At 35.3% G+C, this 12240-nt stretch overlaps 1 protein-coding gene across 6 annotated transcripts in view; it reads left to right on the forward strand.

Moving 5' to 3' along the window:
* Positions 1-12240, forward strand: part of CEP135 (centrosomal protein 135) — a 93250-nt gene that overhangs the window by 38693 nt on the left and 42317 nt on the right. For all 6 annotated transcript variants that reach the window (XM_067736075.1, XM_067736074.1, XM_067736071.1 and 3 more), the window contains 4 exons: positions 552-775; positions 4966-5118; positions 6020-6172; positions 10821-10898. In XM_067736075.1, the coding sequence (XP_067592176.1) occupies positions 552-775; positions 4966-5118; positions 6020-6172; positions 10821-10898 (608 nt within the window). The remainder of the gene's footprint in view (positions 1-551; positions 776-4965; positions 5119-6019; positions 6173-10820; positions 10899-12240) is intronic.

Below are 12240 nucleotides of genomic sequence, written 5' to 3' on the forward strand. Positions count from 1 at the left end.
CTTTAGAGTTGTAAAGAATATCAGTTAAATTGAACTATATGAAATTGCCAGTATTAGGCTACTTATGACTCCTGAAAAGGTGATTTCTATGGTAAAAGTTAATAATTGTGTTTATTTAAAGAAAGACTAGTTGTTTTGACCTCTTTGTATATATACTATATTAAATTCAAGCTTAATGTTAAAATTGCCCACATTATGATCAATTGTTTACAGGTAAATTTTCTTTTAGTGCATTTTCAGGTCATCAGAATGTACCATGTGATGATTTACTGCTTCACTGTGTAGTACTAAATAGTACCTATCCTTGTATATGACAAAAGCAGAGGACTTTGACTTATTGGATTTTATTTAAACTTTTAATTTTTGCTTTTGTTTTTTTTCTCTTTTCCTTTCAGCATTTACCTCTTTGATATCTGGCAGTTATAGGTGATATACGAAATAGCTAATGATTTTTAGTAACTTACATTGTAAAAGTTATTGATACAATTTATTTGGCTGATTATACATTTTATATGCAACATTGTTTTAATATTTTATACTTTAATTTGCAGAAAGAGAACTTACTTTGGAAGTTGAGAGGATGAGGCTAGAACATGGAATAAAACGACGAGACAAGTCACCTTCTCGTTTAGATACGTTTCTGAAAGGTATAGAAGATGAACGAGACTTTTATAAGAAAGAGCTAGAAAGACTCCAGCATTTAATACAGCGAAGATCTTGCTCTCGAAGTCATTCTACATGTGAAAAAATTTCAGTAATTAAGACACTAGAAAAGGTAATATCTCTTTATGAGAGTAATAGATAAGGCAAGAAAGTATCTTTATGAGCAAACTTTTATGGTTTATTATTGTATTAAATCTAACGTTATTCTACTTGCTTTTAAGAAGTCTTTCTTAATTTTGATTTTTGTTTTCTTCCATGACCTGTACTTTAGGAACACTGTATTAATTAGGAAAACTACTTAAGAACAAAGCAAAGCATACTGACTCCTGGAAATTAAGGAAAGATTGAATAGCTCATTATATATATGGGAGGAGTGCAGGGGCATCTGAGCTTCCAGAAACTGGAATCAGGAACTCATGCTATTGGATATTTCCTCTCTTTCTATCCTTTACTTTCTGTATCAGATGCATTTTGTCTCTTGAAGCAAAGTAGCTTTGTTTATATGGCTTCATGCCATTCCCAGCCTTGGACCAGTCAGAAAGCCAGGCCACATTGTACAGACCAGTCATCTTCCATGATAACTATGCAACAGGGGAAGGTACAAAATGTCAGTGAGTGCTGCACAGATCATCCCATTTGTCCACTACAATCACATTTGCAACTCGGTAGTCTAAAGACATATATTACTTAAAGTTAACCATGATTTATAAGAGATTAAAAGCATGTGTCTCTATTTTAGGTCTTAATTATTTTCAACATTTTATAAATATCATTTGGGTTCTTTGGATTTTTCTTTATTTTAAGCTTTGGAGCTATGGGAGTCCTGGAGGCTTATGTGACCCTAATGTTGTCTACACACTAGATAAAATTAGGGGAAGTTAGGAGTAAAATCATTAAAACTCAGAACATTTGATTTCAGACTTGGCTCTATTAACCAACTATGTCATCTTTTTCCTGAAGATCTCTGTCCATTGTCAAATGGTTTTGAGTCATTTTCTGATTAGACTGTTTTTTAACCTCATTGGCTAGTGGCTAAATTTGACTTACAAAGTTTAGTTTAAACACTATGCTGTGTTATCTGTTACAAGCACAATGAATTGGTGGAAAATGCAGTGTAAGTTAATTTATGTGTACTGAGTTGTTTTCAAGCTCCATATATACCTAGGGATCGGGAAAAATCACTGAATTGATCACCTTCATTGTGTCAGACAATCTTCTACAAGATGGTTGATGAGTTTAATCAAGTATTTATTAAATAGAACTGAGTAGATAAGTACCTCAACCCTTTTAAATATTTGATTTGTTTGCTTGGTGTGAATTCATAATTGAAAGACAAATTGAGATGTACTGGTAAGGTACTGGTGAAATTAGGAGAGACTTTCTCCCCCTTCAACTTATTTACTTCTTGAAATATTCTAATGTTACCTGACGTAGATAAAGAATTCACTTTCTAAAGTTTAGAAAGTTGGGACATTGATAGCATTTTAAAGTCCCAGTAATAAATTTCAGGCATGGTAGGGAATAATAGGTGATGTACATGAGTGAAATGGATGGAGTGTAAGACAGTTGTGAGTGCTGGGAACTAGAGTAAATTCCCACCTAAAATTGGGTATTTTAAACGTGCTTAGAAACACTTGTTGGCAGACAACAAAGACTTCTCTAAAGCTGAATTAGGTACAGGCTGTGAGTTTTCAACCCCTGCTTTATGGCAAATTGTTAGGCAGAGTTTCTTGGGATTGCAGCAACTCAGTAAAATATTGACATTTTTAATATCAATGATTTTTGTCAACAGTACACCCATTGATTCTCTGTTGTCTGTGTAGGGACGGCACTGTCCTCTTTCACGTTGTACTGACTGGGTTCCAAATGTGAGTTTTGAGTATAGTGTGGCAGAAAGTGCTTTGGATTTGGAAACCTGATAGAAGTTTCAACTCTGCACACTGGCTTTATGACCTTAGGCAAGTTACCTAACTTCACGTTTCCTCATTTGCAAAGTGAGGAAAGTAACTACAGCCTCTTGTGAAGGTTACATGAGATAATTTGTAGAAGGGTTCAGCATAACACCTAGTTCCTAGTAAATGTTTCATTTCCTTATTATTTGCTGGTTCAAAGCACATCAGGTCTAGGTAGAAAGTTAGGTTCAGTTCAGTAGACATATACTGAGAACGTACTATGAATGAGACTCCCAGAATATGAGATAAAGAAGACCTGTTTCCTATCCTCACAGTCTTTAGCATTGTGTGTGTGCCTGTGTGTGTGTGTGTGTGTGTGTGTGTGTGTGTGTGTGTGTGTGTGTGTGTATTAGGAACAATGGAGTGGTAAAAGGGAATTATTAACACAAATATAAATGCCTACATACAAGATCTATTTGGAAAAGTAGAGAATTCATTCATTTTACTGGGTACCATGCTAGGTGCTGAAGATGTGGTAAGACCAGATACCTACTGTGTCCCTGATAGAGTTTACATTTTAGTGGTAAAGACACATTAAACACCCAATCATGTAAATAACTTTATAATCTCATGTAAAGTAAGTGTTAATGAGGAAAGAATACAGGAAAGATTCAGAATGCTATGAGAGTACATTGAGGGAGATCTGAATTAGGTTGGAGAATCCTGAAGGACTCCTTAGAGAAAGTGATGTTTAAGCTGAGACCTAGACAGTAATGAAAATAGACTGTCAAATCCTTATTCATTGAGCTCTCCTTTCTAAAACATAGGCAGCCCACCTCCTTTCTGTAAGATATTTTTATTTAGATACTGTTAAGTTACAGATTTTCTTTTATTGTTATTTAAACCTTGATTAAGTCCTCACCCTAATTGCTTTTGTCCTATAATACATCTTGTCCCTTAAGGTGTCCATATAGCTAATCTCATCCATTATGCCTTGATTTTGCTTGTTTAACCAAGAGGATAACTTATTTCCAAGTGGCAGGTGAAGGGAACTTCACAGATATCTACCATTTACCAAGTCTACATTGGTCATGGTATGTGCACAGTAGATATTGAATAACATAGATTAGGATGCTTCCCAGTGTACCAAATTATCAGATTATCACTATCTGGAGCTTCTGCATTTAGTACTTGAACATTAATATACCACAGATCCCAAGTCTACATTTACTGTATTTATTTTCTACAATAGCTATGAAGATAGTGGATTTTTTGAATTGTACTGGAATAATAGGCAAAATCTTGTTTTAGAAATGTTGAAAGTAGTTGCTTATTCAGTGAACATCCCTAATGTACACCGTCTGGTAGAAATATTTATATTGGGACTTTCCTGGTGGTCCAGTGGTAAAGAATTGGCCTTCCAATGCAGGCCACGCGGGTTCGATCCCTGATCGGGGAACTAAGATCCCACATGCCGCAGGGCAGCTAAGCCTGCGCGCGCCACAACTACTGAGCTCACCCGCCTCAACTAGAGAGCCCGCGTGCCACAAACTACAGAGCCCACGCTCCCTGGAGCCTGCACACCACAACTTCAGAAGAGAAAACCCACACTCCACAAATGGAGAGAATCCCGCGTGCCGCAACAAAGGGCCCGTGAGCTGCAACTAAGACCCGATGCAGCCAAAAATAAATAAATAATAAAATAAATCTTAAAAAAAAGAAATATTTATATTTATTTGATTGCAAAAATAGACCTCACATAGGTTTGAAGCTGGGATAGTTGGGGTTTGGTGTGCTAGGGAAATTGATCTTAGATTCAGTCACAGAAGACACTGAGGAATGTGCTAGGCTGTACAGTTACTTGTACTGGATGAGCAGCTATACACATACCCTCTTAATTCCTCCCCTGGAGAGGGTTATAAACTAGGGGTTCCCAACAATCAGTATGAATCAGAATCACCTGGAGGGCTTGATAAACCAGTTACTGGGCCCTGTCCCCAAAGTTTCTGATCGAGTAGGTCTGGGGTGGGCCCCAAAACTTGCATGCCTAACAAGTTCCCAGATGCTACATGCTTCTGGTCTGGGGATTATACTTTAGTTACCACCAGTATAAACAACTCAGGGAGAATGACAGTTGAAACATCTCACGGAATCTGATCAAGTAGTATCAGTGGCAACTGGGTCCCTTGCTGGGAACTTGAAGGCCAGGAAATTTGCCCCAGTACTGCCAGCACTCTCTCTCCTTCTCTCCTTATAGATTAAAAATTGTGTTCCTTAATTACATTAAAGGAAGTTGTGTTCTTTTTGTCTGTTAGCATCTTTCAGTCAGTCTCATCATCAGCATCCTTGTGGCAACCAAATGGTGATAATTATAACAAATGATAACTTCTGTTTTTGAATTATGTTTCAGGGTGATTACAACTCAGAAATTCATGTGATCACAAGAGAAAGAGATGAACTTCAGCATATGCTAGAAAGATTTGAAAAACATATGGAGGATATACAGTCCAATGTTAAATTATTGACAGCAGAAAGAGATAAACTAAGTGTCTTATATAATGAAGTAAGATATTGATTATAATTAAGCCAACAGATTATATAGCACCAGTTAACTGTAATGGTACCAGTATATATCCTTTAAATTACTGTAATATATGGACCTTAGTGATTTTCCTTCAGAGTTAGAATTAATAAGTAATAGTTTCTACTGTCATCCTGTTCCCAAAGCAGAGATTTCTATTGCTTTTTCATATTTATTCTTCCTCTTTTCTAGCTTATCTATGGACCAGGTCAGTTAGGGATAATTCCCTATTTCTAAAACTACTGAATGAGTCTCAGCCTGACTCTGAGCCAAGTGTATCCTTGGGATTCAGACATGTTGGGGTATGTCTATGAAACAGTGGGTAGCACTCACTAATTGGATATTAAGGACTTAGCCTCTAGGGATAGGGAGGGGAGATTCAATACAGTTTGGGCTAATTATAAAGCCTCAGTTGTTAGAGGGCAAGGTGAGTCTGAGCAAAGCATGGTGTTTATCACCAAAATTTGTTCCCATACCAATCTCCCATGAAATCCTATTGCTATTTTTAGAGGGAGAGAAGGACATACGGGTTAAGAAGCCAAGTTGAAAAAGCCGTTTTCACTTCTGGTGCTTTTTTGGGATTCTGCAGTACAAATTGATCCACTTTTGGGCTTTTCCCACTGTTAGCTTAGATTTCTGCTTTCTTGGGACTGCTTAGTTTATTACTAGTTGTCCATGTGCTATTTGGTTTCCCAAATTTTGTGGCTGGCACTTCCCTCAATCTCCTTGTCCTTTGTTTTTATTATTACTGTTATTACATTAATCCTTTTACTCTCATTTTGGTGGCATTTGGGAAGAGAGCAAAAGTAGCATATGTTTAGTTGCCTTTTTTAAACTGGGAGCATGTCCAATGTTTTTTAATTTATATCTTTAATACATTAAGGCTCAGGAAGAATTATCTGCACTCAGACAAGAATCTGCCCAAACCACAGTCTCCCATAATACTGTTAGTCTTATGGAAAAGGAAAAAGAACTTGCATTATCTGACTTAAGAAGGATTATGGCAGAAAGAGAAGCTTTAAAAGAAAAGTTAAAAGTACGTATTGACTTAATTGACTTATTTTTAAAAGATAATTTATTGAGAAAAGGGGAGGTCTTTTTATATGTTTTCCTGTGACATGACTATTTTGAATCTAGATCAGGGGTTGGCAAACAATGGCACATGAGCCAAATCCAGAACGCTGTGTTTTTGTATGGCCCGTGTGCTAAGAATGGTTTTTACATTTTAAAATCATTGAAAAAATATCAAAAGAAAAATACTTCATGAGACATGAAAATTATGAAACTCAGATTTCATTGTTGATAATACTCATTAATTGGAATACTCATTCGTTTATGTGTTTTGTGTAGCTTTTTTTGTGCTGCAATGGCAGAGTTGAGTAACTGCAATAAAAACTGTATGGTCCACAAAGCCTAAATATTTATCATCTGGTTCTTTATAGAAAAGAACCAACCTCTGATCTCAGTAGGAAGTCCTTCATGTGGAGGGGCATTATCTATTTTTGCAAAACAACTTCATTGAGATATTCACTTTACTATATAATTCACCCATTTAAAGTGTACAATTCTTTGGTTTTAGTATATTCACAGCCTTGTTCAACCATCACCACAATCAATTTTAGAGGATTTTCATTACCTCGAAAAGAAACCCTGTACCCAATAGCAGCCACTCTTAATTTTCCCCAGCCTCCTCAGGCCTAGACAACCACTAATCTACTTTCTATCTCTAGATTTACCTACTCTGGACATTTCATATAAATTGAATCATTCAGTATGTGTTTCTTTATGTCTGGCTTCCATAGCTTAGCATAATGTTTTCAAGGTTCATCCATTATGTAGTATGTATCAATACTTTATTCCTTTTTATTGTGGAATAATATTCCATTTTATGGATAGAAAATATTTTATCATTGGGGTGGTTTCTACTTTTTGGCTGTTATGAATAATGGTGCTATGAACATTTGTATACAACTTTTTATGTGGATATATGTTTTCATTTATCTTGGACATATACCTAGATTCATATGATAACTATAACTAACCATTTGAGCAACTGCCAGGCTGTTTTCCAAAGTGGCTTTACCATTTATATTCCCACCAACAGTGTACAAGAGTTCTAACTTCTGTACATCCTCACCAATACTTGTTATTAGGTTTTTTATTATCATCATGCTGGTGGGTGTGAAGTAGTATCCATTGTGGTTTTCATTTGCATTTCTCTGTTAGCTAATGTGCTTATTTTCAGTGCTTATTTGGTCGCTTGTATATCTTCTTTAGTGTCTATTCAGATCCTTTGCCCATTTTTAAATGGGGTTGTCTCATTATTATTGAATTATAAGAATACTTTGTATCAATATATTCTCAATATAGTCCCTTTATCAGATATATGATTTGCAAAAACTTTCCCCCATTCAGTGGGTTGTCTTTTCATTTTCTTAGTATTGTCCTTTGAAGCACAGATAGTTTTTAATTTTGATGAAGTCCAATTTATCTATTTTTTCTTTTATTGCGTGTGCTTTTGGTATAACATCTAGGGACAGTATTTTATATTTTATAATCTTCCCCCAAAATTTTAATATACATAAAGCACTTAATACTACTCAGTACATTATAAGAACTCAATATTAAACTATTACTGTTAACTATTACAGAGTCCATAGTTTACTTCCAATAAATATTGAATTAATGCTTAGAAATTAGTCACTAAGATTAAGAATAAAAACATTTAAGTCTTATAAGGGTAGTCTTTATGTCATAAATTTTCAGTTAAAGTTTTACCCCTACAAAATACTTTTAATTGGGATCCTTTGGAATATTGCCTTCCAGAAAGTGCTTTTTTATAAAAATAATTGTTAAAATTACCAAATGGAAAACTTCTGTGCAATATGGCAAGTTTTAGTACAAGCTACTGGTTTAGCCTTTTCCATATCATTGAAATGACTAAGGAATGTAAAAACAGGATTAAAAAAATGCACTTGTACCAAAAACTCAGAAAAAGTGACATTCATATGACCAGAATCTTTCTGGATTACAAGAGTCAGGATTTATGAGTTTGCAATAGGTCTTTTACATAAAAACTGAACTAATCCTCTCCGTCTTTAAGTCTTCTCTAGTAGTTTCCTGTTGTTCCACTATCTACCCAGTTGTTGAACCCAGGCACTGAGTCCTCTTTCCCTGAAAGCTCCTATCTCTCATTTAATCACAAAGTCCTATTGATGCTACCTCTTAAATAATAGTTAACATTTATTAAGCCCTTTCCACGTGGGAAGCTCTGTTCTCAGTGCTTTTTACAAGAGCTATCTCAATAAATCTTCACAATTGCCTTTTTAGTCAGGTAATGCTTACAGATGTGGTCTCTGAGTTACAGTGAGTTTAAATAATTTGCCCAACCAACAGACACGTGAAAAGATGCTCAACATTGCTAATCATCAGAGAAATGACATTCAAAACCGCAACGAGATATCACCTTATACCTGTCAGAATGGCTGTCGTCAAAAAAAAAAACACAAATAGCGAATGTTGGCAAGGTTGTGGAGAAAAGGGAACCCTTGTATACTGTTGGTGGGAATGTAAATTGGTGCAGCCACTGTGGAAAACAGTACGCAGGTTCCTCAGAAACCTAAAAATGCAACTACTGTATGATCCAGCAATTCCACTCCTGGGTATATATCTGAAGAAAATGAAAACACTAATTCGAAAAGATATATGTTCATAGCAGCCTTATTTATAGTTGCCAAGATATGGACACAACTTAAGTGTCCATCAACAAATGAATGGATAAAGAAGATGTGATATATATACATATATATATATATATATATATACACACACACACACACATACACACACACACACACACACACACACACACAATGGAGTACCCACTCAGCCATAAAAAAAGAATTAAATTTTGGCGTTTGCAACAACATGGATGGACTTGGAGGGTATTATGCTTAGGTAAGTCAGAGGAAGACAAATACTGTCTGTTATCACTTATATATAGAATCTAAATAAAACAAACTAGTGAATATAACAAAGAATCAGACTCACAGATACAGAGAATAAACTAGTGGTGACCAGTGGGGAGAGGGAAGGGGAGAGGAGCAAAATGGGGTAGGAGATTAAGAGGTACAAACAACTATGTATAAAATACATAAGCTACAAGGATATATTGTACAGCACAGGGAAAACAGCCAATATTTTATAAAAACTATAAATGAAGTATAATCTTTAAAAATTGTGAGTCACTATGTTGTACACCTAAGACATATAATATTGTGGATCAACTATACCTTAATTTTAAAAAAGCAGTAATAATAATTTGTCCATGATCACCTGCTAATGAAGTCACAAAGAATCTGGCTCCTCAGCTCACACTGGTTTCTCTTCAGTCAGCCTACTTGTTTCCGTTCCCCTGCTACCATCCTATTCTGGCCATTATTCTCTCTCAACTGCACTAGTGTATTAGCGGCCTCTCAAATCTGTATTTCACACTGAAGTCAGAGTCATCTTTCAAAGATATAAATCCGATCACATCACTTCCTATTTAAAATCCATTAACTGTTTTCAGGGACTTCGATGATTGGCCCTTGCCTACTTCAAGGTCTAGCTTCTTTTCCCCAAGCTCATCCCCCCTATTCCTCTCCCCTCAGTTTCTCAAACGCTAGGCTTAATGGACTTTTTCTTGCCCTCAACTTTCTAAGGAAAAAATCCTTCACCCCTTCCAGTCCCCTCACCTGGCTAATTCCTGTTCATCCTTTATAGCCAAGTTAAACATCATTTCCTCACAAAGGAAATGAACCCTAGATCCTAGACTCCCTTTCAGTATGTCGCCATAAAGTTCCTTTTCCTAGCAGAATATTCATGTATTTTATTTTAATATGTTTAAGGTTTGTCTTTAATAGACTATAATGTCTATGACATCAGAGACTTTATCCATTTTACTGTATTCCTAATACCTTACTTGGTGCTGGGTATATAGTATGTACTCAATACCGGTTGAATGATTTAATAAACAAAAAAAATGCATACAGCACAGTGATCTTTTCAATGAAATATATAATCCAAACATCAGATGTCTTTACTTATTTTTAATGAATAACATGGATGGAAGTAAGAATTTGTACGAAAAATTCTCACAGAACACCAACATATCACTTGTCCTAGACTTAGCATCAGCAAAAGTTGGATAAGGTAATATAACCAAAAATAACACTCGTGTTTACACTGTTGACCAGCTCATTGTTGAAACTGATCACTTGCATGGCCCTGTAGCATTCTGCTTCCTGTGTCTTTCTGATCCCATCTGTTCTTCCTTTATACACTTTTCCTCTTTCATCTCCTCTCATGAGGGCATTCTCCTGAGCTTACTTAACCTGCTGGGTTTTTCCCTTTATAGTTGTGCTAATGGATTGATCTGTGTAAGTCTTTATAAATGAACCCATACCAATCTGTGTCTTCTGTTATAGTCATACATGGAGGTAAAGCATAAAAGATGAGAACCTCTTGTGTTTTTGTTTTCAACCAAAAGCATTGTTTTGGTAAAATTTCGAATGATTTTCTTTCTAAAACATTTCTATGTTATAAAAAGACAGATAAAATAGTACTGTAGACTTGCATTGCTTACTTTGGTAATTTTGTTTTATTATCTGATGTGAGTGAACATCTATAAAATTCTCTTACAGCATCTCCATGAAATGAGTATTTTGGAAAAATCAGAATTAGAGAAAACTGTTGAACATTTGACATGTGTTAATCACCAGGTAATTTATCAAACTGAATTTGGGGTATATTTTGTTGTATGAATGACTATTTTAATTATAGTTTTAATGTACTGTATGGTTTTTTTGTTTGTTTTTCTTTATCTTTTTTTTAATTCACATCTTTATTGGAGTATAATTGCTTTACAATATTGTGTTAGTTTCTGCTCTATAACAAAGTGAATCAGCTATATGTATACATACATCCCCATATCCCCTTCCTCTTGCGTCTCCTCCCACCCTCCCTATCCCACCCCTCTAGGTGGTCACAAAGCACCGAGCTGGTCTCCCTGTGCTATACAGTTGCTTCCCACTAGCTATCTATTTTACATTTGGTAGTGTATATGTCCATGCCCTCTCTCACTTCATCCCAGCTTACCCTTCCCCCGCCCAGCCCCCATGTCCTCAAATCCATCCTCTACATCTGTGTCTTTATTCCGGTCCTGACCCTAGGTTCATCAGAACCATTTTTTTTTTTAGATTCCATATATATGTGTTAGCATATGGTATTTGTTTTTCTTTTTCTTTTTTTTATGTTTTTAAAATTAAAAAATAATATGTTAGAGAAACTGTATAACAGTGACTAGGAGTATGTACTCTGAAGGTTGACTACTTAGATTCAAATCCATCTTTGTCACCTGTTACCTGTAGGCAAGTTTCTTAAACTTTTCATCCCTTAATTTCTTTATTTGTAAGATAGAAATGGAGCTAATACTTACTTCTTAGAGTTTTTGTGAAAATTAAATGAGTTAATAGATATCAAGAACTTAGTATAGTTACTGACATATCGTAAGCACTCAGTAAGTGTTAGCTATGATTATTGTTGTTTTGCTCTTGTTTAAAAAATCATGTAATACAGACTTAGAGTAAAAAGTGAAAATCATTTTCATTCCTTATTGCTCTCACTAGAGATAGGGCTTTTAACAAATTGGTATGTGTTCTGATAGTCTTTTTTTCTTTCTGTGTTTTGTTTTGACTAGTTTCTTTTTCCCTGTCTTCATTGTTTTTATTTGTCTGCTAATTCTATCATCTGTTTCTATCAGCTTTGGGCCACTTGATTTTTTTCCCTCTTCCTCATAGGTTGTATTTTCCTGCTTCTTTGTATGCCTGGTAACTTTAGATTGGATGTCAGACATTGTGAATTTTATTTTCTTGGTTGCTGGAGAGCTTGTATTCCTAGAAACACTCTTGAAGTTTGTTCTGGGATACACTTAAGTCAGATGGAAGTAGCTTGTTACTTTTTGGTTTTGCTTTTAAGCTTAATTAGGTGGGACTAGAATGGCATTTAGTTTCGGACTAATTTTGTTTTACTCCTGAAACCAAATCTTTTTGAGTACGCTCACTA

The sequence above is a fragment of the Pseudorca crassidens genome, chromosome 4, assembly GCF_039906515.1.
Source record: "Pseudorca crassidens isolate mPseCra1 chromosome 4, mPseCra1.hap1, whole genome shotgun sequence".
Lineage (NCBI taxonomy): Eukaryota > Metazoa > Chordata > Mammalia > Artiodactyla > Delphinidae > Pseudorca > Pseudorca crassidens.